Here is a 26,248-nt window from a genome sequence, read left to right as displayed (position 1 = left end):
TCAGCCTGAGCATTAAAATACAAAAATGAGGCTCAGGGAAATATGTGCATCCCAAATGGCACTATATTCCCTATACAGTGCACTATTTTTAACCAGGCCCCATAGGGCTCTGGCCAAAAGTAGTGTACTAGGCCTAGGGAGCCATTTGGGACGAAGGTTCAAGGTCTATAGGGACCGTGTTTTATGGACCATGATAAACTACCGTAATGCAATATCCTTGATTCCCCTCTGATGTAATTTTTCAGAATAGTATTTTATTTTCTTAACACGAATGTCATGACTCTCTAATGCAAGGTACAGTATGATACTTGACCTTTATCTTATCGCGGCAGACAGTTGTACATACTGGTATAAAATGAAAAGCCCAGTTAGTGGCGGTTTTGCAATCAATATACATTTTAAGAAGAATTGTTGCTATCTATGTTGTAAAATTAAGAAAGCCTTAGTGTCAATTGAATTGTTTTTGTGTGGTGTCACACATGACCAGCTGTAATGATTGTTTAGAATAGATAAACCTGAAAGTGATGGTTCAGTATAACTTTTCTTGTGCATTAAATGCGTAAATCTCTGCATAATGATGTCTGTTCTAAGATGACCTTTAAAATCTCCAGAAAAAAAGTTGACAATCCGTTTCACATATATCCACTCATATGGAATTAAGGACTTTATTGAGCAATAAAAAATATACAACAGGAAAAATATTTTCCTTTTTCCGTTATCCTAAATATTGTTCCACCCCAAAATCAATCCATCCGCATATTAGACCCACGTTCCAAATGGAAAACTGAAAAAAGGCGCAGTCTGCAATTCAAAAGTAAAAGTAGATCAGCTGGAACGAGTTCAAAAGCATTTCTATTTTATCGTTTTAAAACAAGTCGAGGAGGAGGACAGAGAGAGAAAGGTTTTGGTTTCACAGACGGTGTGACCGACGTTGACAGGCTAGGTCGCCACTGTCACCGCAACTGCTACATCCCTATCCTCCTCGTAGAGTTCTGCCAGTTTCTGAAACTCAGGCCCCCAGTCGTCCAGGTAGTTATAATCCTGTTCTGAGTGTGTTCCCGGGGAGTCCAGAGAGCTGATGGAACCTGTCGGAGACATTTGACCCTCGTATGCGTAGGTCTGGAGGGAGTCATATGGAGGCCCGCTAGTGTCCATGTCCGCCTCCACCAGTCTTTGTTTAATAAACTCCTGCACATCCACCTGGTTCAGCTCCGGGGGACTGTGGCGGCCTCGGTTTTGCCCGCGTTGTCGAGCCGCCTCCGGCCGGATGTCACGTCTGAACTTGAGCTCCTCAGCGGCGGCGGGGTTCCGTAGGGTGATGATGTCGAAGGCCTCAGTGTCCTCCTCGCCGCCCCCCTCATCGTCGTATGTTACCACATTCTCGCGGACGTCCTCCTCGGAGATGATGAGGGGCTCCTTCTTGCTCCGTCGCAGGGTGATGAACAGAACCACGATCGCTGGAGGAAGACAAGGAGAGACGTCGTCTCAACATCAACAGTAATAGAAACAACGCCAACAACAAAGCGGTAAAGAGAACTACGATTGCTGCAGAAGACAGTGACAAGCAAAAACACCATGCCAACAACAACAGTAATGGAAACAACAACAGTAATGGAAACAACAAAACGGTTGGTTTCACAACACCACATCTTATCAGTAGAGGTTCACTACAATATCCAAGTCTGATGGCAATGCTAATGCCATGCTCTGCATGCGGTGTCACTATGTTGGTTATTAATTCATAATAAATTAACATGTTATGGGTCGTAAACAGCTAGAAAAATTAAAGCTCTGTTTTCTGCTCAAATTGCATCCTATTCCCTATATAGTGCACTACTTTTAACCAGGGCCCATAGGGCTCTGGTCAAAAGTTGTGCACTATAAAGGGAACAGGGTGGCATTTCGGATTCAGATACTTACTGTATAGTTAAAGTACCTCAGTCAATATCATAAAATGGAGTGGAGATGGTGTTGTTGTTATTGTATTTTGGCTGAGCGTTCCTGTTAAATCTGTTCCAGAGATGCGCAGTCTATAATGAGAAGATTCTCATAGCAGCTTGCATTGAGAGCGTCATTACAGCTAATACCAGTGACGGCTAATGTGTATTATTGATTTACACTCTGTAACACGCATCTAGCTCCTGTGCTCTGATGAAGAATCCGGAATGAATATGCATTATTATAAAAAAATGGTGAATGTTTCAGAGCCTATATTCGAAATGGCACCCTTTTCCCTATATAGTGCACTTCTTTTGACCTGGGTCCATAGAGTTCTAGTCAAATGTAGTGCACTATGTAGGGAATAGGGACATGTGGGACATGAAGTGTCCTTCAAATTAACCTTATTACCCCTATAGCAGCAGTGATGTGTGTAGCTAGGCTACATCCACAACATCTGAAGATGATGCGCATAATAGTGTATCTTACTCGCAAATGAACTCGAGGAGAATACTTCATTTGCTGAAGTAGAACTACTGTATCATGAACTTGTACTGGAGTTAACGGGGTTATGGTTTCTGCATTAATAATGATGTTAATAAAACGGTCATTCAGTGAAATGACCAAGCAAGTAAACTCTCACCTGCGTCTCAAATCGCTCTATAAAACAGAGCGCTATTGACTAGAACCAATATGGCTCTGGTCAAAAGCAGTGCACTACAGTATGAAAGAAATAGGGTGCCATTTGGGATGCAGCCTCAGTATAATCAGTAAAATGACATCATCCTGCTGCATTGGCAGACCAATAGAGTTCTCCTTTCCATCCCTGTGAAACAGTCATGCTGAGAGCATCAAAAGGGGAAATCTTTGTATCACAACACTATTTAACTTCTCCTACAGGTGTTAATAGCTATTAACTATTTAACATCAGACACACATATGGCGGCTAGTTAGCAGCCTACCAGTGTCAATGTTTTAGGCACCCTATTTTAGGATGACACACATTTTAACACATGGGAAGTGAGAGCTTTCTCATCTCTGATGAATTAGCACTGTTGTCTTTTTGTGTGTGTGTGTGTGTGTTGTGTGTTGTGTTCTCTTGCAAAAAAAAGTCTCACCCTGTTGTGTTTCTATAGCATCTATACATCACCCTCTCTCCCTTCCTTTCTCTGTCTTTTTACCACTCTCTTTTTCTGTCTCTCTGTATGTCTGTCTCTCTCACGCCCGTGTTCAGGCATGAAACAGCTTTGTCTCACACTAACACTCCCTTCCCCACCTAATCTCCATCTTCCTCAACTAGTAACTCGATAAGCCTTCTCTCTCTATCACTCTCCCTGTCACTCTCTCTGTCCCTCCCTCCATCAATCGCTCTCCTGCTGATGATTAGTCATGCAGGTGCAGTCTCTCGCTCATGCATTCACTCCAAACAGTGATGATGGCCTTTAGTTGCTGTGAGCCTCAGACTCTGGCAATGCCGTGCTGAGACTGCTGATATGAATATGCATCACCTTCACGCACCGATGTCCACGGACAATCAAGGGAGAAGGGGTGAGTGGGAGATGGAAGATTCTGTTAATTATACACGCTCTCTCCCCTGTCCTACTGCTGTTCTGTTTGCTAGAGAGACTCTTTGTTGGTATTTGGCAGTGGTGGTAGTGTTGTAACCCCTTTGCTGAAAAGGGAAAGTTGTTAGTTGTTTTCTGAGGGAACTTTGATGAATTCTATTTGATCTCGTATTATAAAGCATTTACTATACAACACATTCATTTAAAGCTGGAATCCTTAAATGGGAACTCCAAAACTATATTTCGGTAATTTCTTCATTAGTCCGGTGTTGATACAGTCAATACATGTTTTGCATGTCACCAGTCAAGTTTGGAAGATATTTGACTTTCAAAAAGCAAAGTGTTTTGTATCATCATGATGATGGAGCCGGTGACACGTTGCTTCTTGAAGGTCCAATATGTTGAAGACTTGACTGCTGACATGTAAAACATAATGGGATTGTATCAACAGTGGACTAATGAAAAAAATAAAAAAATATGATTTTTGAGTGGAGTTCACCTTTAATGTTGAAATGTCCACCTCCTTTGTAATAATCCACAACAAAGAAGTTACTGCCCTTCATTTTCTTTTTACTCTGATATCATTGCACACGCAAACAGTACAATATGGACTGCACATTTTCTCACCACGTTGGCCAACGCTCCTCACCTCCCTTTAGTTTACAAAACAAATACAATAACAACGTCTGTAGGAAGGACAGTGGCGCTGTTTTCCCTACTGCGGATTCTATCTTTAACTTAAATAGTGTGTCTTTCCTAAAGTAGTAAATACAGCGCAGAAAAACATTTCTGGATAGGTTTAACACAGCTCTATCCCTCTTTATAAACCTTTCTCCCAAGTCTCCTTGTCCTTTCCTTTACCTTCTATTCTCCTCTCAGTCCATCTTTCTTCACACATCCATCTACCCATCTGGCCCAATCTCACTCACTCTCTGTTCTCTACTTCTCCATCATCCTGACCTTCTCCCTATCCTCCCTCATTCTACAACCCACCAGTGTCCTTCCTCACCCTTCCATTCATCCCTTTTAAAGTATCCACCCCCTCCTGCTGCTCTCCTCCCTACCCTTCACCATGCCTCTAGGCGTTGTAACGCCCATACCCTCCACCACCATGCCCCTCAGACAAGATGCCCCCCAGGTGTTCTACTACTGTGCCCTAAGGCATGATGCCCCCAAGGCATGCACCCATCCTCACCGCTATGCCCCTCAGGTGTGATGCCACCCATGCGGCCCATACCCTCCACCATGCCCCTAGACTTGCTGTTACCCAGGGCCAGACCCAGTCAACACCTACCCAGCAGGATGACGATGCACAGCAGGATGGCAATCAGGGCCCCCGTGCTGAGGCCTGCCGAGGAGAGGAGGCCCCTCTCATCCTGGCACGTCTGCACCCTCCCGTTGCGCTGGCACGGGCACACCCGCAGGGTCAGTGTGCTAGTGCCACTCAGCGCTGGCTCCCCACCGTCCCACACCACTATGGGGAGCTCGTATAGCTCCTGGACAAGCCGACTGAACTGCCTCCGCCGTGTGATGATGCTCGCTGTGTTGTCTGAAAATGGAGAGAGAGAGAACGAAAGAGAATGCATTCATTAGTGCAAATTAGCCATGTTGGCGGAGAGCAGAGGACTCATTCAGGAATAGTAGCTTCCCAGGCCACACTTTCCATTAGGGGGTATTCTGTCTAGAGCGCTCCACTCGAACCCACTCCCACAGATGGATTTTTTAATGGAGATATTGAGCAAATGCACTTTCACTTTGAAATACAAATGCTTCCATTCCAGGATATACACATACAGGCTTCATCTCTCTCTCAAGCTGGTAAATGTCTCTCTTTCCATCTGTTGTCTTGATCTGTTTGTTTTTTTTGTTTTTTTCCCCAGAGGTAGTTCTTAACAAATCAAATCAAAATGTATTGGTTGCGTACACAGTTTAGCAGGTGTTATAGCGGTGCAGCGATATGCTTATGTTGCTATCACCTATCAATGCAGTCAAATGTCAAGCATTTAAAATGTTTTTATTTTATTTATTTTTTTACACAATATAAACTACGAATGTCCACCAGTATACAGTTGGAGTCATTAAAACTTGTTTTGCAACCACTCAACAAATGTATTGCTATTAACAAACTACAGTTTTGGCAAGTCGGTTAGGACATCTACTTTGTGCATTACACAAGTAATTTTTCCAACAATTGTTTACAGACAGATTATTGCACTTATAATTCACTGTATCCAACAATCTATTACCACTCTGTCGAGGCCTCTATCCTCCTCCCTGTAGGCTGTCTCGTCGTTGTTGGTAATCAGGCCTACCACTGTCGTAAGCAACCTTGATGGTTGAGTTGGAGTCGTGCATGGCCATGCAGTAATGGGTGAACAGGGAGTACAGGAAGGGGCTGAGCACACACCCCTGGGGGGTCCTATTGTTGAGGATCAGCTGGGCGGAAGGGTTGATGCCTACCCTCAACCTGGGGTTGGCCCGTCAGGAAATCTAGGATCCAGTTGCAAAGGGAAGTGTTTATACCCAAGGTCCTGAGCTTAGTGACAAGCTTGGAGGGCACTATGGTGTTAAAAGCTGAGCTGTAATCGATGCAACGGTTAACACGCTTGAAGGTTTTACTCACGTTAGCTACAGAGATTGGGAGCCCGCAGTCCTCATGAGCAGCGGGGGCACACGTTGGCGGCCCTGTGTTGCTTTTCTCAAAGTGGGTGAAAAAGGTGTTTAGCTTGTCTGGGAGTGAGGCGTCAGTGTCCCGGACTTGGCTGGTTTACCCTTTATAATCCGCGATTTTCTGAGGTCCCTACTTAATGCATCTCATGTCTGAGCTGTTGAATTGTGACCCTGTACTGTCTTTTTTCTCTCTGAGTCATTACAATAAATCAAGCAGCAGCAAATGAGCAGTTCACCTTCAACATCCATGAGGACACACTACTAAAAAAGGTGAGAGAGGAAAAAAGGGAAATAAATGAAGGTAATCCAGTGGATGTTGTGAGAAGCACTGGTTACGTGCCAAACGGCACCCTATTCCATCTTTAGTGCTCTACATTTTTCCAGGGCCCATAGGGAGAAAGGTTTTAAACTAGCTCGTCACTGTAAAAACCTGTCCTCCACAGACAGCACTGTAGTGTAAAGTAGTAAATACCAAACTAGTGCTACCGAGGCCTCCACCAACTCCCACTGCAACCTCCAAGAAACCGGGAGAGACAAAAGAACGAGGGTAGGAGACAGATGTTTAGTATTCATTATCATTGCTTTCATATCTGAAGCCCAGATCCATTGTAATATAGACTATATTATAGCATTCTGGTGTGGAATAGAGAGGACAAGACTGTGCGTCTCTGTGTCAACTATGACATGGCAATATCATATTAGAGTTGAGTCTGTGGGCAAGGACATCATAGTCATTATTTACATCACATTCAACTCTGTCATCTCTCTGAAGTGTGTGTGTGTGTGTGCGCGCGTGTGTGAGAGAGAGAGAGAGAGAGAGAGAGAGAGAGAGAGCAGAGACAGGTTGCGAGCACTCTGGCACGTCATACCATACGTGCCACAAATTAACAAGAGACCAGAAAGGGATTCTGTGCTCTGTCTGGGCAACCAGAAAAAAATATGCGTTTTTAAATAATTTCACATTTATTAAAATAAACCTTGTTTAGTATTATACAGCATATCCTGACTAGCTGCAATGTAAATTCAACAATAATGAGGGTTCCAATGACTATCAATCATATAGGAAGACCTACAGGTATATAGCTATAGCTACAACTAGACACTGAGTGTACAAAACATTAGGAACACCTGCTCTTTCCATGACTTAGACTGACCAGGTGAAAGATATGATCCCTTATTGATGTCACCTGTTAAATCCACTTCAAGCAGTGTAGCTGAAGGGGAGGAGACAGGTAAAAAATAATTTTAAGCCTGAAGACAATTGAGACATGGATTGTGTATGTTTTCCATTCAGAGTTTGAATGGGCAAGCCAAAAGTTGAACGGGGTCTGGTAGTAGGTGCCAGGCGTACCGATTTCAGTGTTTCTAGAGCTGCAACACGGCCTGCTGGGTTTTTCACGCGCAACAGTTTCCCATGTAGATCAAGAATGGTCCACCACCCAAAAGACATCCAGCCAACTTTGACACAACTGTGGGATGCATTGTAGTCAACATGGACCAGCATCCCTGTGGAAAGCTTTCGACACCGTGTAGTCCATGCCCAACGGATTGAGGCTGTTCTGAGGGGCAAAATGGGGTGCAACTCAATATTAGGAAGGTGTTCGTAAGGTTTTGTACTCTCAGTAGCTAGGACTATTGACTGTGAATTAAGGTTGGTTCTACGGTAGCAGCTTCATTTTTCATATGCTAGGCTCCCCATTATATAACAGGGCACCGCTGGGAGTGTTTGTGAGTATTTTTGTGTGTGTGTTTTTGTTTCTGTGTCAGTGTGTGTGTGTTTCTGTTTCTTTGTGTTTTTTGAGGATGCAAGACTACTGTGTACCTTTGGGGATTCCCCCAGCCCTGGGTTAGTTAAGCACAAGTACAAACAACTCACTGGCTTCATTTTTACATCAGAGACAATTCCTCTGCTAGAGCATTACCAAACAAACAGATAGAGACATCACTTTTTTTGTGTGAAGTTATCAATTAATAGAGTTAAGAGAGGCTTTGCAGATGTTTTTTTTTTTGGGGGGGGGGGGGGGGGCAATAGTGAAGAGCACCAGCTAAACAAGAGTCCTGGAATTTGGAATCACTCTACATTCTAAAATGTCAAATTTGTGCTCTGGGGCTTTCTTTCAACATTGATGAAACACACATCAACTGGCAGCTTTCTCACTAGTAGCTAGAATTAGTACTGTAATCAAATCACATTTGATTTATTGGTTCCATACATAGAACATTTTATTGTGAGTGTAGTGAACTGCTTGTGTTCCTAGCTCCAACAGTGTAGTAATATCTAACAATACACAACAATGCACACACATCAAAGTACAGAATTAAGAAATATTAGGACGAGTAATGTCAGAGTAAAAATAATATATATACATACACAACCATTCAAAAGTTTGGGGTCACTTAGAAATGTCCTTGTTATTTAAAGAAAAGCACATTTTATTGTCCATTAAAATAACATCAAATTGATCAGAAATACAGTGTAGACATTGTTAATGTTGTAAATGACTATTGTAGCTGGAAACTGCTGATTTTTTTAAATGGAATATCTACATAGGAGTACAGAGGCCCATTATCAGGAACTATCACTCCTGTGTTCCAATGGCACGTTGTGTTAGCTAATCCAAGTTTATAATTTTAAAAAGGCTAACTGATCATTAGAAAACCCTTTTGCAATTATGTTAGCACAACTGAACTGTCATGGTGATTAAAAAAGCAATGCAACTGGCCTTCTTTAGACTACTGGAGCATCTGGAGCATCAGCATTTGTGGATTCGATTACAGGCTCAAAATGGCTAGAAACAAAGACTTTTCTTCTGAAACTCGTCAGTCTATTATTTTTCTGAGAAATTAAGGCTATTCCATCCGAGAAATTGCCAAGACACTGAAGATCACAAAACAGCGCAAACTGGCTCTAACCAGAATAGAAAGAGGAGTGGGAGGGACCAGTGCACAACTGAGCAAGAGGACAAGTACATTAGAGTGTCTAGTTTTTGAAACAGACGCCTCACAAGTCCTCAACTGGCAGCTTCATTAAATAGTATCAGCAAAACACCAGTCTCAACGTCAACAGTGAAGAGGCGACTCGGGGATGCTGGCCTTCTAGGCAGAGTGGCAAATAAAAAGCAATTTTTACATACATTTATTTAATGCCTAACCCACAGTTTACACACCTTTTGTTTTTAGCTTGACATTTTAACGGTAGCTAGCGGACTTCCGTGGTGTTCCGTACACTTTATCTTATTTTTAGAGCCCAAAAATGTTTATACTTCCAGGTCAACTGTAGTATTAATACCATTGTAAAACACACTTTCTCCCCTTTCCATTAAAATCAATGACGAGACTTTCACGCTGCCCGTTTGGCGGAGGGGGAGGCGGAGACTACTGAGAGATAGTGAAAGGTGAAGATATGTTGTGTGGGGAAACTGTTTTTTCCACCCGATTTGTCCAAGTTATCACCTCTAAAATGTAAATAAAACACTATAAAGAGTTTATATAATTTCTAATTACATAACCATTTGAAGATTTGTGTCGAATTTGAATTGGGGTTTTAGGACGGCACTAAAGTTGTCTTCACAAGTAAACTGCAGCTGTCATGGCTTTTGAGAGTCATGTTGGCTCACAGTGATGACCCGAAAAATTAACTATTGATTGAATTAACTATTGATGAACTCACAAGTAATTCACTTTACACTCACAATTGATAATTTCTTGATAAATAAATAAATACCGTTAAATATACAAGTCACACAATGTAGGGAAATTTATTATCAGAGGGGATTGATGTGATTTTGATCAAAGAGAGAGATGAAGGAATATAATGTTACTTTATATAATGTTAATGAACAAAAGCATGAGAATGTTTGGGGTTAATACTATATCTTTCAATAGCACAGGATAAAAACTTTTATAAATTACTTAACGTTAGTAAATTACTGTATAAAGCAACAATATTAATATAAAAATATATAACTAACAACAGTTGTAACACCAACTCACCTCTGTACTCTCACTCCATCATATACATGAACACCTGCTCTTGCCATGAAATATGCAATCATGTTGGATTACATGGAAATGATATCCGCCTTTGTGAGTCCATTTCCTCGGCACTATCTTAATAAATGATGTTGCATGAACAAAACAACAGCTACACGCTGCTTATGAGGAGGTGAAGGCAGGGAGGGGCCTGAGGGATGTGACTCACGGCTCCTGTCAGTACCTGTTTACAGGGTAGCCAATGGTCCAAAAACATTACACATAGTTCATAACTATTGCAGTTGTGACATGCTGTCTTTTAGGGAGTCCAGTTACATTTCTTCACCTGTGCACAATCAAGAGCAGCAAGAGAGGCGTGCAAGAATGTTGCATCTCAATTTTGGTTAGAGCATGTCATTTGCGAACAAGTTTAACAGATAGCACACGTAAGAATTTAGGACATGCGTTATTGAGATGCATTATTGAGATTTCACAATTATTGAACACACACCTCCCGTGAAAAGGTTGGCACAGCAAAGGTATTTCAAAAATGTTAACATAACAAACGTGAGAGCCAAAAATGAATGTGCTTGTGTAAATGCAGAGTTTGACGCAGTGGTATTCTTTTTAAGTTTCTGCACATCAACGTCTTATGTGATTTATTATTGATGACCACATTGCTATTAGCACCCTCCTCACGAAAAATGTGTTTAATATTAGCCATAGTAATATTAAAACTAATGATCATTTAAATGAAAATCATGAATAATGAAGGTTTCTTACAAGTGTATATCGTTAAGCATGTTTTTTAATCTGAGAGAGAAGCACTACCCCTGGTGGAAAGACGCTGTAAAGCACATACTGATTTGCATAATGCGTGCCGCAATGTAACGTACAGTGTCAGAGGGGTCCGTTTTTTTATTTTTTCTTGAATAATGTTGGTCCATTACCATGTCAATCAACGAGTTTGGGAAACCCTGACAAAGTCAATGGATTATGGCATGAATACACCCAATGCTATACCAGATAATTGTGTCTCAAATGTTTAATCGAAATAGATCACCACAGCAACTTGCTGTATGAAGGACACGTCGCTTATTAAAATTCCCAAATATCAGCGGCTTGACAGCGCCGCCTTTTAGCGAGCTAATTAGCTTGGAATAATAAAAACTCTTCTGTATGCAAACTGGATCCAGAAAGATGCCTTCACAAATCTATTGATCTATTAATATAACTGGGTTGTTTAGAGAACATAGCCTTCTAGTTAATTGACAAAGAAAAGCAAGTATCGTTGCAATGATGTGGCACAGAAAACTGGTGTAACGTCTGCTTCCAACTCACACTCCCGAACACGTAGATCCACTGAACGTAGCTCACTTTCCAGATCCCAATCACCTGAATTCTGATCACTTGTATGTCATTATCACACACTATTTAGTTCAGTTCTTTGCACCCCATCATTGTGAGGTATTGTTTGTTTTGTTATACGCTTCTAAATCGGAGCACTGGTTTTCCCTTAATGTAATCCTCCCGTGTATGATAGTGAGGCAGGCCAAAACTAACTACGCCTTTTGTCTATTCCCTGCCTGTACTTTAGATTTCCTGTTATCAACCTATTGCCTGATCTCCTGGACAATGTTAATAGCCCTTTCCCTGCCTGTACTGTTGCCTTTTGAGACCCCATGTGTATGCCCTTCTGCCTGCCCCTGGACCCAGATACCTGCCTTCCTCCTGTGGTCCTTTACAAATAAACACCTGCTGTGCCCTGCGATTGAAACCAGCGCTCTGTCTCCCAACGTGTTCATTACAACTAGGATCAAAGGGATGTAATGTTTAATAATTGTAAAGTTAGCATCGGGAAGGCGTGTCTGTTTCTTGTTTTTTTGACCAGCCTTATTCAAGGCCAATCCTGGATACTGCATCTCCCGATTGCATTGTGTATTGCATTGTGTGCATCACACTGTTGAGTTATACGTCTCCTTCTCATAGACATTTTTAATTAAATGTTGCAACATAAATCACAACATAAAAGATGTATTTTGGGGGGTTTTAAACCTTGAAACAGAGCGATATATCTTTCATTCCGAGAAGCACAGAAAATAGCAGCAATGGAATTCAAATGTTTTCTAATAGCTTTAGAGATTCAGGAGACAGGGTTGTAGCCAGACAGGATAAATGGGCCTCTAAAGTATCCATAATGCTTTAATGGTTGTTTTAAAACTCACAACGTGCAGTCAGCAGAAACGAGAGGGCACATACCACACTTAACAAAAGCACCATTCAGAAGGTATCACTTTGCCAGTGTGTTTTCTTTAACCTAGTTTTTATGGCTATCAGTGTAAAAGTTTTTGCGGCAGTACAATTTATTTATAGAGCATAGACACATTGACTGCATCTCAAATGACACCCTATTCTCTATGTAATGCACTACTTTTGATCAGGGCCTATAGGGTTCTGGTTAAAAGTAGTGAACTACGTATATAGGGAATATAGGGACACAGACATGTTGTGTCTCTTTTGTAAGGACCCATTTGGAACATAACTGGGATCAAAATCAAATCAAATTTTATTGGTCACACACTGTACACATACTGAGCAGATGTTATTGCAGGTGTAGTGAAATGCTTGTGTTTCTAGCTCCAACAGTGCAGTAATAACGTCTTACTCACGTCGGCCACGAAGAACGAGAGCTCACAGTCCTTGGTCGGCCCCTGTCGGTGGCTCTGTGTTATCTTCAAAGTGGGCGAAGGTGTTTAGCTTGACCAGAAGAAAGATAGATGTACGCAATGCGACTGGTTTTCCCTTTTTAATCCGTGATTGTCCATGCCACATACTGTATGTCTCGTGTCGAAGCCATTGAATTGCGACTACACTTCTCTGTACTAACGTTTTACCTGTTTGATTGCATAACTGCACTGTTTGTATTCAACCATATTCCCAAGCACCTTGTCGTGGTTAAATGCTGTGGTTCGCGCAAATGCAGCCATCTATCCACGGTTTTTGATTTGGGTAGGTTTTAATAGTCACAGTGGGAACAACATCCCCTATACACTTACTGATGAACTCAGTCACTGTGTCAGTGTATATGTCAATGTTATTCTCAGAGGAAACCTGGAACATATCCCAGTCCGTGTGATTAAAACAATATTGTAGCATGAATTCCAATTGGTCAGACCAGTGTTGAATAGATCTTAGCATGGGTACTTCCTGTTTGAGTTTCTGCCTATAGGACGGGAGGAGCAGAATGGAGTCCTGAACGGATTTGCTGAAAGGAGGGCGGGGAGTGCCTTGTAGCCATCCCGGGAAGGGAGAGTAACAATAGTCGAGAGTTTTTGAAGCACGAGTACTATAAGCAATGTGTTGATAGAACTTCAGTAGGTTTTTCCTCAGATTTGCCTTGTTAAAATCACTAGCTAAAATAAATGCGGCCTCAGGATATGTGGTTTACAGTTTTCCAGTGTAGTTCCTTGAGGGCCGTTGTGGTATCGACTTGAATGGGAATATACACGGCTGTGACTATAACCAAAGACAATTCTCTTGGGAGGTAAAACGGTCGGCATTTGATTGTGAGGTATTCTAGGTCGGGTGAAGAAAATAACTTGAATTCCTGTACGTTATCACAATCACACCATGAGTCATTAAATCAACATGAAACATACACCTCAGCCTTTCTTCCCAGAGAGCTCTTTATTTAGGTCTGAGCAATGTTGGCTGTATGGATAGGGATGGTATATCCGCAGAGAGCAATGATTCCGTGAAAACAGAGAATGTTACAGTCCCTGATGTCTCTATGGAAGGAGATCTTTGCCCTGAGCTATTCTACTTTATTGTCTAGGGACTGAACATTAGCAGAGCATCAGCTGTTCCGGACGACTGTGTGATCACACTCTCCATAGCCGATGTCAATTAGACCTTTAAACAGGTCAACATTCAAAAGGCCGCAGGGCCAGATGGATTACCAGGACGTATACTCCGAGCAGGCGCTGACCAACTGGCAATTGTCTGCACTGACATTTTTAACCTGTCCCTGACCGAGTCTGTAATACCAACATGTTTCAAGCAGACCATAGTCCCTGTGCCCTAGACCCACTCCAATTTGCATACCACCCCAACAGATCCACAGATGATGTAATCTCTATTTCACTCCACACTGCCATTTCCCACCTGGAAAAAAAGGAACACCTATGTGAGAATGCTACTGCGTGCTCAGTCCCCTCCTGTACTCCCTGTTCACCCATGACTGCATGGCCAAGCACAAGTTAAACACCATCTTTAAGTTTGACGATGACACAACAGCGGTAGGCCTGATCACTGACAGCGATGAGACAGCCTAAGGGAGGAGGTCAGAGACATGGCCGTGTGGTGCCAGGATAACAACCTCTCCCTCAACTTGATCAAGACAAAGGAGATGATTGTGGACTACAGAAAAAGGAGGACAAAGCACGCCCCCATTCTCATCATTGGGTAGTGTGGCATGTTGTGAGCTTCAAGTTCCTTTGTGTCCACATCACCAACAAACTATCATAGTACAAACACACCAAAACAGTCGTGAAGAAGGCACGACAATGCCTATTCTCCCTCAGGAGACTGAAAAGATTTGGCATGGGTCCTCAGAGCCACAAAAAAAAAATTCTACAGCTGCGTCATCGAGAGCATCCTGACTGGTTGCATCACCGCCTGGTATGGCATCTCCACGTCCTCCGACCGCAAGGCACTACAGAGGATAATGCGTAGGGCCAAGCTTCCTACCATCCAGGACCTCTATACCAGGCGGTGTCAGAGGAAAGCCCCAAAAATTGCCAGAGGCTCCAGCCAACCTAGTCATAGACTGTTTTCTCTATTACCGCACGGCAAGCGGTTCCAGAGCGCCAAGTCTAGGTCAAAAAGGCTTCTTAACAGCATCTACCCCCAAGCCATAAGACTCTTGAATAGTAAATCAAAATGGCTACCCTATTTGTCCCCACCCCCCATTTTTACGCTGCTGCTACTCCCTGTTTATTATTATTTATATTATTTTTTTTACATTGGATAAAAGCAGAGACAGAGCTGGTATATCATACACTGCATTTAAGGAACAATGGGAAAGTCATTATTTGAAAGTTGATTAACTTGTAACCCCACTTTTGAGAAAATGGCCCTTGAATTCTTTGTACACCTACTGGAGAGCTCTTCTTTGTCTACACCCATTCAACATTGTTCACACCCTCATAAGCCAGCCCCACCCATCTCTTTAAGGATTCACATGTGAGGTCATGTGCTAAACAGTGAGTAGTGTAGTAAAGATTAAGACGAAGTGGTAAAAGTAGCCTACAATAAGGAAAAATTCCAGGTAAACACAAAGTGTCCAGGGAAAAATATTTTATAAATATTAGATGACACACTTGTCTAAATTGATGGGTCATGTGAAAGAAATGCAATAACCCCCAGCCACATCTTGCTGAGTGGATGGGTCTCTACAGAAGGTGTAAACGGTACAGTGAAATGGTTCCTTGCATAGTAGCAATATCAAAAATAGACAGTGTCAATATAAAGAAACACATTTGTCAACGCCAGCAGAGAAAGAACAAGAACAATGTACAATAATAATATTGATATCAGTGATAGATGAGGTGCATACAATCAGGAGTAAAATGGCTGAGCAGCAGGATAAAAAAATAAATAGTAGCAGCAACATATGGTGTGTGTTAGGAGGGAGTCATGTGAATAGAGACACTGCAGATAGTGCTGATGACTAGGAACTCACTCCCAGTGATGAACTGGTCCGTCCGAACTATGCATGAACAAGGGAATCTATATTTGGAGAGCCGGTTTCTGTACAGCCCTTGACTTTGGTGCAGGGCATGTGATGTCCATAGCCTCTTCGTCACAAAATTCCCTGAACTTCTCAAAAATATAAGTTGTATAGCTGTGTCCAGTCCAGGTGGTGCTTGTACAGGCAGACCATCTATGGGAGGAAGAATGTCAGCATTGCACAGCAGCTGAAACCTGGTCCTGACTGAGTCCGAACGCTCATTGGAGAAAACATCACCAGGCTCCAGAGCATCGAAGCTGTAAAACAGGAAATAACAAAAAAATTTAAAAGACATTACAACCTTGCATAACATCCATTCACCTACCAAGTTTAGAAAAGAAGAATAACCTCATACAATGCAATTAAAATTATATTCACCTGAAGTGCTGGTACTGCTTGATCTGTGGCAGCGGCCTGATTTATGGAGTCAGGTGTTGCCAGCCATAGCTTTCCACTAGCACCCTACCATCCTCCAGTCCAACCAGCTGTGGGATGTCTCACATCAGCTAGCGAACAGTACACTTTAACTTGGGTTCTCTTGTTTAGACATGTAGCTAACTAGCTAGCTAAACAATGAACCATAGAGTACTAGCAATACAAACCAATTATTATAGCTAGCTAAAGTTAACCAAATAGGTTCATTGTTAGCCTAATGTTAGCTAGCTAACTATCTATAACTAGCAATGCAAATGGCTAGCTATAACTAGCAATGCAAATGGCTTTCTGAGATATAATATTACTCCACAGATCATACACGTAATGTTAGCTAGTGAGCCAGCTACCTCACGTCAGCTGGCTAGCTAACAGTAAGCTTTAACTTGCAATGAAAACAACTTCGACAAAATTACTAACGTATAATATCTGAAACTGTAGCTTGACTCTTACCCGTATACATGGATGAATGCTTCACGGTAGACTGCAACCCCTTTCATGAAATAAGACGTCCTGTGTCGTTTCCATTTTGTTTGTACAGCTTGCTTGGCCCGTTCTGTCAAGTCACTCTGGTCCACATCGTCTGATTCATTTTCAGAGTCAGAGAGAGCCAGCATGGTACGATCATACTCCTGAAAGTAGTCCATCACAACTTTTTCCAACACATGTGCAGTTCTCCATCGCTAACGTTATATCTTTAGTAAAAACTGCAGTAGAAAGGATTGTCTACTCATAACGAGCAGCTCATTTTATTGATAGAATATGCTAGACGGCAGATCAATCCGAAACTCATATCTCGGCATGTCCAGCCCATTCATTATCTCAGCCAATCATGGCTTCTAGGAAGTTTCCTTTTTCTGTGGCTAAACCAACTAGGCTTGTAATCAACTGTATTATTACTTACAGATGGCATACAAGTTTGTTATTAAGGCACATGGAAGTTCAAATGTTCAAGAAGGCATTTCTGCCCAAAACACATTTTGATAAAAAAATTAAATAAAATTTAACTCCTGTCCTGTGAAGTCGTGAATCGCGACATATGCCTAGTTTCCTGAAACGAGTCACATGTACAATTGACCAATTTTATTATATTCATTAGGCCCTTAACTACGAATTTCACATGACAGGGCAGGGGCGCAGCCATGGGTGGGCCTGGGAGGGCATTGGCATATCCACTTGGGAGTGGAAAGTTTTTCCCCACAAAATGGCTTTATTACAGACAGAAATACTCCTCAGTTTCCTCAGCTGTCCGGGTGGCTGGTCTCAGATGATCCGGTGAAGAAGCCGGATGTGGAGGCCCTAGGCTGGCATGGTTACATGTGGTCTGCAGTTGTGAGGCTGGTTGGACGTACTACCAAATTCTCTAAAACGGCGTTGGAGGCGGCTTATGGTAGAGAAATGAACAATCAATTCTCTGGCAACAGCTCTGGTGGACATTTCTGCAGTCAGCATGCCAATTGCGTGCTTCTTTAAAATGTAGACATCTGTGGCATTGTGTTCTGTGACAAAACTTAACATTTAAGACTGGCCATTTATTGTCCTGAGCACAAGGTGCACCTGTGTAATGATCATGCTGTTGAATCAGCTTCTTGATATGCCACACCTGTCAGGTGGATAGATTATCTTGTCAAAGGATAAATGCTTACTAACTGGGATGTAAACAAATTTGTGCACAACATTTGAGAGAAATACGCTTTTTGTGTGTATGGAACATTTCTGGGATCTTGTATTTCAGCTCAGGAAACATGAGACCAACACTTTACATTTTTGTTCAGTATAATAAGACAAAAAACTTTCTGGGCTAATAATGCAAGAAATTAAAAATATATAAAATACTGCAAAATGACTTAGAAGCTAGAAGCAGAGCTGCCATATCTGTCGGCGCCATCTTGGAGGGGGAGGTGTCGAGGGAGCGAGGAGGGGTTGGGGGTTGTCTGAGGGGAGGTGTGTGTCTAAGGGTGTGTGTGATGGATTTTTATAAATTTCATGACAACAGAGGGAATCATTAGGCGCTGGCAGACAGACATCTGCGCCCAATGTCTGTAGTAGGGCAACAGGGATGAAAGAGCCTGTTCTAAGTGGTGAGAGCTTCCTCTATCACACACATTACAGTCAACAGCAGAACGTGCAGCATGGGTTTCCATGCCTCACACGTTCTCAGTCTCGACACTTACACTTTGAGTAGAGTACAGACTGAAAATAATCTTGGTTATAGATGGTGACAAGAGACCCCCTTTTGAAATGTGGATAACACCTCTCCTTTTCAGTACAACAAAAGAAGAAGCATGCTAAAGGGACGTGAAAGGGTAACATAGCCACTGTGAAAAGACGGAGTCTCTATTCTGGATGACTGAACGGGAATAGGAACTACTAGTACCTACTTACAAGTTTGTATGGAACGAAGTCACAGATGACACTCCTATTTACCACAAGACTCCCCAAGGCATGTGAGCGGTTTCTTTGCATAGCATTTTGTCTGTCTGTGTCATTATACAGCACACACAATGGTTCAATTTCTGATTAACTAAACTGTGAAAAGATGACCGGATTACGGCTTCCTGTATTATAAACAGGTGAAGCTAATCTACCTACAGAACGTGACAAACTGAATAAACAGAATAAAACAGAGCAAACATACATGGCAGTAATCAGCGCAGTAAATTAAATCACGTAACAGGTTTCTTGACACCCTGTTAAATCTCTTAATAGCCCAGTCCTCGTTAAAAAAGGCTTTACCAATGTGACCTGATGTCACGACTTCCGCCAAAGTCGGCTCCTCTCCTTGTTCGGGCGGCGTTCGGAGATCAACGTCACCGGCTTTCTAGCCATTGCCGCTCCATTTTTCATATATCCATTTGTCTTATCTTGTTTCCATACACACCTGGTTTTCATTTCCCCAATCAATCTACTTGTATTTAACCCTCTGTTTCCCATCATGTTTTGTGTGTAATTGTTTCATGTTATTGTGGTGTCTTATTACGCGCTTTACTTTTGTTATGTTCCGTGTTTTGAGCGCATTTGATTTATGTAGTGCTCTCGTTTTGTAACTAATATAAAGTGCGCCTGTTTACATCACTCTCCTGCACCTGACTTCGCCTCTTATACACCCGTTGACACCTGAACAACACTTGACAGTAATAAGTGAGCTGCACCCTCAGAGCTCAGTGAAGCATCATGATAATAGTTCATCACATCAATTCAAATGTGCTGAAAAGGATAGACAACATCCTACATGTATTAGTATAATTTAATCATCATTAAAGGCAGCTGAACCCCCCCCCCCAAAAAAAAAAACGGCATATTTTGCATCGATATTAGTTAGAAACATTGTTTCGGGTGTAAAAATGGACTACAAATTGTAAATAGCATATTTGGTCATGAGGTCAGTATCTTCAAAACTGCATTGTGAGATTTACGGAACCTGTTACGTTCCTAGAGCCAGGGTTCTAAATGAAACATTTTCATTGGTGGCACTGGTGCTCCCAAATTAAAAACGTTAGGAACACTACATGAAATTTAGGAGCACCAGAAAATATGATAAAATAACGGAAAAGTGGTGCGTGAATATGTATTCACCCCCTTTGCTATGAAGCCCCTAAATAAGATCTGGTGCAACCAATTACCTTCAGAAGCCACATTATTAGTTAAATAAAGTCCATCTGTGTGCAATCTAAGTGTCACATGAGTGTCACATGATCTGTCACATACACCTGTTCTGAAAGGCCCCAGAGTCTGCAACACCACTAAGCAAGCGGCACCACCAGGCAAGCGGCACTATGAAGACCAAGGAGCTCAAAACAGGTCAGGGACAAAGTTGTGGAGAAGTACAGATCAGGGTTGGGTTATAAAAAATATCCGAAACGTTGAACATCCCATAGAGCACCATTAAATCCATTACAAAAAAATGAAAGAATATGGCACCACAACAAACCTGCCAAGAGATGGCCGCCCACAAACTCACAGACCAGGCAAGGAGGGCATTAATCAGAGAGGCAACAAAGAGACCCAAGATAACCCTGAAGGAGCTGCAAAGCTCCACAGGAGAGATGGGAGTATCTGTCCATAGGACCACTTTAAGCCATACACTCCACAGAGCTGGGCTTAACGGAAGACTGGCCAGAAAAAAGCCGTTGCTTAATGAAATAATTAAGCAAACACGTTTGGTGTTAGCCAAAAGGCGTGTGGGACACTCCCCAAACATATGGAAGAAGGTACTCTGTTCAGATGAGACTAAAATTGAGATTTCTGGCATTCAAGGAAAATGCTATGTCTGATGCAAACCCAATACCTCTCATCACCCCGAGAATATCATCCCCACAGTGGAGCATGGTGGTGGCAGCATCATGCTGTGAGGATGTTTTTCCATCGGCAGGGAGTGGGAAACTTGTCAGAATTTAAGGAATGATGGATGACGCTAAATACAGGGAAATTCTTGAGGGAAACCTGTTTCAGTCTTCCAGAGAAATGAGACTGGGACTGAGGTTCACCTTCCAGCAGGACAATGACCCTAAGCATACTGCTAAAGCAACACTCGAGTGGTTTAAGGGGAAACATTTAAATGTCTTGGAATGGCCTAGTCAATGCCCAGATCTCAATCCAATTGAGATTCTGTGGTATGACTTAAATATGGCTGTACACCAGCGGAACCCATCCAACTTGAAGGAGCTGGAGCAGTTTTGCCTTGAAGAATGGGCAAAAATCCCAGTGGCTAGATGTGCCAAGCTTATAGAGACATACCCCAAGAGACTTGCAGCTGTAATTGCTGCAAAAGGTGGATCTACAAAGTATTGACTTTGGAGGAGGTGAATAGTTATACATGCTCATGTTCTGTTTTTTTGTCTTATTTGTTTCACAATAAAAAATATGTTGCATCTTCAAAGTGATAGGCATGTTGTTTAAATCAAACGATTCAACCCCCCAAAGTATTCACCCCACTTGGCATTTTACTTTATTTCCAGGTTGTAAGGAAACATAATAAGTAAAATGCCAAGTGGGGTGAATACTTTTGCAAGCCACTGTATATTCATTGAAATGCTAATCCTTTGCACATGAACGGCCGCTCATTCGAGAATAATTGCAATGTATATATATTTACACCCGTCTGTCGTTGTTGTCTTCTCTGTTGTAATCCTCGATCATCCTGTCGGGTTCATCGGAGTCTCTGGTTAACTTTCATTGAAGTCACAAAGTCTTTTGTGGTTGTAGGTGGTTAGAATGGATACTTCAGAGTACCATTCAGAAATTTCTCATAGATAGATGCTTCGGCGGTTGTCGGTACTCTCGTTCTTGGTTTACGTAATTTCTAGCTGTAGACTATAAATTTGTGTCATCTAGACTTTGCTCCTTCTGTAGTGACTCGATAGTATCAGAGTATAACCATGTCCAGCCATGTAGCCAATGCGCCACATGGGATGGTTTTCTAGGCTTACGAGACCATGGTCTTAACCATGTGAGATGTACGGCTTACCGTGGGTCTCTGGCTTGAAATGTAAATTTCGTCACGGGTGTGTCTAAACTGTTCAGAGAAAAGGGCGGTTCCATCAAGCCTGATGTTATGGCTGGCCTCACGGGGGCGTGGCCACTGACTAGTAACATTTTACATGGAAGACAATTCTCTCATTTTAAAGGTTTACATCACATTACATCTTTTCACAAATAGTTGAGTCTTTACTCATTCATTTTATACAATAATTAGATGCAAACCCCATAATTGAGAAATGTACACCTTAAGAGGTAGAGTAGTGTGTTTCCTGTCCTTCATGAGATCACCAAATGAAACAAACTCAACATGACCGTCCCTTAAGTGTCCACGGACCATTCCCACATTCTCAAATGTAGAAATATTGTTTAATTCTCTCATTTTGGGGATTTAGGAGTTTGGCCAAGTCTTTCTTTGTTCTCTCTACCTCCATACTGCATGGCAGTTTCTACCCGGTATTTAAACCTGGTTTAGGAGAGAGAGTGAGAGGGCGCCACATCATGACACTAGCCAACAAGGTAACATGACTGAACAAAGTATAATCAAATGGTTAATAACAAGGTCAGTGTGTGAGTAGTTTTTGAACGGCCTACGACATGGTTTATGAATGTAAAATGCAGACTCTGAGATTCGCTATAGGAAGATAAAATTGTTGCACCAGTGATATTGATCAAATCTTTTGAGCTGGTTGAGTTAGAAGCAAGCCTTTTTCGCTGTAGTAATGGTGCAATGATGACGCTAATGAATCTGCACTCACTTTTTTCTCTAGTGGACTCGGAAACAAACGGTACAGCGAAGCCTTATCATTACAACAATTATTATCTGTGATATTTTTTTTCATAGTTTCACAGTGCTCCCAAAATATAACTCCTGGTCGCACAGCAAAACGTTTTAAATTGGTCTCACTTTAGAGCCTTGCCTAGAGCCATTGGATATTTGAGGGTGGGTTTTGATTTCAATCATGCCCAATTGCCCACTAACACGGGATGGTAATGTCTAGGGAGTATTGTCATGCATGGAGAAACAGCTGGACGATGCGTGGAAAATGCTAATATCGGTCCCATGACTTGAATGGTATTTGTGCCACAAATACTAAAACATTAACTTGTGGAAACAGTGGCAGAAAAACTTAATCAAAATCATGGATTGCTGTCATACCTTGTCCATAGACTGATTACAGAGTAAGGAAACTAATGTTTATTTTCTAATTTGGATGGACTATTCCTTTAATGAGCAGCAGGAAAACATGGTGAGTTCAGCCGCTCTTTAACACTCAAACTACCAACATATTTTAAATACATCGATTACCAACTGTGGTCATTTAGAAGCCAAGAAGAAACTATTGGAAAAAGCAATAATCACAGAAAACTATCAACTAATTTCTTATAAAAACTTTGCTGTTATATTGGGGAACAAATACCAAAACCGGCTGTAATTTTAGCAAAATTACAATAAATTTGCATATTCTGTTAAAGGAAAATATGCATTTATAATGTGCAGCTTTTTTCCAAAGTACAATCTATATTAGTACTAAAAAGCTTATTTACCATAATTTGATTATAGTATAATTTCGTTTTCTGAATTTTAAATATACATTTGGTAAAAACATATGGCATTTTATTTATTTAACCTTTATTATCCAGGCGAGTCAATTAAGAACAAATTCTTATTTACAACGGACGGCCTAAAAAGGGTCAGTACACCAAAATATGAAATATAATACATTTTATTGACAAGGAGTGATTAAAATCACTTCAAAAAGTATCTGGTGAGACATTGGCCAAACATATGGCAAAGTTTTCTTTATTTACTAATGTTTACCACAGCCAGCATTAGCGTTGCTGTTAGTGAAACAGTGGGAATGGTAGGGACTATGGCACCAAATCCTTTAAATAATTTTGAACCAAATTATATAGTACCCAACAAATTTTACCACATTGTACATACATACATAATATTAGAGGATATTATAGGAATTCTGGTATTTATAAATCATTTTCAGTAAAATAACTATTTCTCTGAGGATACAAACTAATATAGGACTATGTGTACATTCAGAGGGGAGCTGGTTTCTGTACTACAGTTCTACCAAGAATTCATACCACTGATAGACTCTTACGAGCTGTTTTGACTGAAACTAAGCATACTTAGGGGGTAATTTGATGTGTATATTGGATGTGATTTTAACCAGTTACAACGATAGGCGATCAAATCACTGATACAGGTGATACTTGTAATTATGTCTCCAGAAAAACCTAGATTCAAAGGTCCTATTTATCAAATTACAATAGGTGGAATTAGGTGTTTTTGTCTGGGGTCAAAATGAGCCCAAAGGACTTAATTTGTCCATATAGATACAGAAACACTAAACTAATGATTTAGATTTGTTAAGAACAAGGTCATTCCATCAATTCGGTGCCTTTTGAGAAGAGTAACTTGGTGGGAAAAAACGCTGGGTGAATTTCATCTAATTTTAACATTCTGCCATAAAGACTACAGATTCAACTTCATAAAAAACACATTTTCCAGTCTCAATTGGTGAAATCAAATATTTTTTAAATGTCATTACAAAAATCCCATCGCAAGGCTAAATAAAATAAAAAGTGCCTATTAAGTGCCAAATAAAGTAGCAGTGTTGACTCTGTTGGATTGATGATTTTATCTTAAATCAGGCATAAATTCCCTTATGGCAGGGGGAATGGAACCTTGTTGTGTGAATCAGGGCATAGCAATTGAAATCAAATATTACGAAAAAATTTCTAGCCAGTCTATGGGTAGCAGGGTTGATGTGTTGATCTCGACCCGCTCAGTTTTCCAACAGTAAATACCAGAAAATGGCAAAAAAGTGTAAAACGAGCTACCCTGCTACCCACTATTATAAAAATAAAAATAAATGTTTTGAAAGGGAATAGTTTGACCTTATTAAAACAAGAGTTCAGTTCACGTAACAGGGTTGATGTAAATTAATCAATTATCACATTAAATACATAACAATCTTCAGAAAAGGCTTTGTCCAAGAAACAAAATAACTAGGGCTTTACAATGATGGTGAAAATGTTAAGTGGGATAAAAACTTACAGAGGGTGCACAGAAGGACATGTTAAAATGCAGAATTTTGGCACTTGTAGTAGTTTATACATGGACACATTTTGAGCACTTTTGGCCTCTACACTATATAGTTGACCTAACCACCTCCCGGGAAGGTAGGTTATGAGGAGGGGCAGAGTGCCACTTGGATAAACATTGTAAAACCAGTCTTTGAGCTGTATTTATAACTTGAACGTGAACAGCGGAGGCTGGTGGTGCGGACCTAAGGTACCATAAGTTCTGCATCCTAAATGGCACCTTATTCCCTTTATAATGCACTACTTTAACCGGGCTCATTTGGAACATATTTACAGTCTCTGAGCTGTATAATTGGAAGGTGGACAGAGGAGGTTGGTGGTGCGGACCTAAGGTACTATAAGGGCTCAACAGCCTAATCTGCTATTTTCACATAGATTTTAGTTTCCTTTTTTTTCTTCCTCGGATCCATCCAGAGATTTGTGAACTCTTCTCTCCCAGCGTTACCTACAGTTGAAGTCGGAAGTTTACATACACCGTAACCAAATACTTTTAAACTCAGTTTCACAATTCCTGACATTTAATCCTAGTAAAAATTCCCTGTTTTAGGTCAGTTAGGATGACCACTTTATTTTAATAATGTGAAATGTCAGAATAATACTAGAGAGAATTATTTATTTCAGCTTTTATTTCTTTCATCACATTTACAGTGGGTCAGAAGTTTACATACACTCAATTAGTATTTGTTAGCATTGCCTTTAAATTGTTTAACCTTTTCTCAATATAGGGGGTGCTGTTTCAACGTTACCATTTATCGTTCCCAAATTAAACTGCCTCGTACTCAATTCTTGCTCGTACAATATGCATATTATTATTACTATTGGATAGAAAACAATCTCTAGTTTCTAAAACCGTTTGAATTATGTCTGTGGGTGAAACAGAACTCTTTCTGCAGCGAAATTCATGACAGGAACTGCGAAGGTCTGAAAACGAGGCTCTGTTCTCAGATCAGTTTAAAGCTCTGTATGTATCCTATGGGTCGACATGAACTGCACGCGCCTTCCCCTGGATGTCAGTAACCAATGAGTATTGGAATGGAGTTTCTACGTAGATCTCAGACCTTGTAAAGCCCCAAGGAACAGAGGGAGCTCTCTTTTTGACGTTCGTCATGACGCAAAGCAAGACCTCAGGATGGCATTTTGAAACGCTCAGTTATCGGCCTTAGATATATCCGTCTGTAATTTAATTCGATATAGCTGTTAGAAACATCATAACGAAGTTATTTTAAACCGAGTTATATCAGTTTATGCGAGTATATTGCAATTTTCGGAATTTCCT

The 26,248-nt window shown here is 41.2% G+C and overlaps 1 protein-coding gene across 3 annotated transcripts in view; it reads right to left on the bottom strand.

Moving 5' to 3' along the window:
- Nucleotides 1–630: 630 nt before the first annotated feature.
- The window catches only part of LOC139532053 (cadherin-18-like), a 382,969-nt gene continuing 357,351 nt past the window's right edge, over nt 631–26,248 (bottom strand). For all 3 annotated transcript variants that reach the window (XM_071329163.1, XM_071329165.1, XM_071329164.1), the window contains 2 exons: nt 4,798–5,052; nt 631–1,457 (listed from right to left, as the gene is read on the bottom strand). In XM_071329163.1, the coding sequence (XP_071185264.1) occupies nt 940–1,457; nt 4,798–5,052 (773 nt within the window). In that variant the 3' untranslated portion in view covers nt 631–939. The remainder of the gene's footprint in view (nt 1,458–4,797; nt 5,053–26,248) is intronic.

The sequence above is a fragment of the Salvelinus alpinus genome, chromosome 10 (assembly GCF_045679555.1).
Source record: "Salvelinus alpinus chromosome 10, SLU_Salpinus.1, whole genome shotgun sequence".
NCBI lineage: Eukaryota > Metazoa > Chordata > Actinopteri > Salmoniformes > Salmonidae > Salvelinus > Salvelinus alpinus.
The sequence above is the reverse complement of the archived record's forward strand: the minus strand, read 5'-3'. Positions and strand labels throughout refer to the sequence as shown.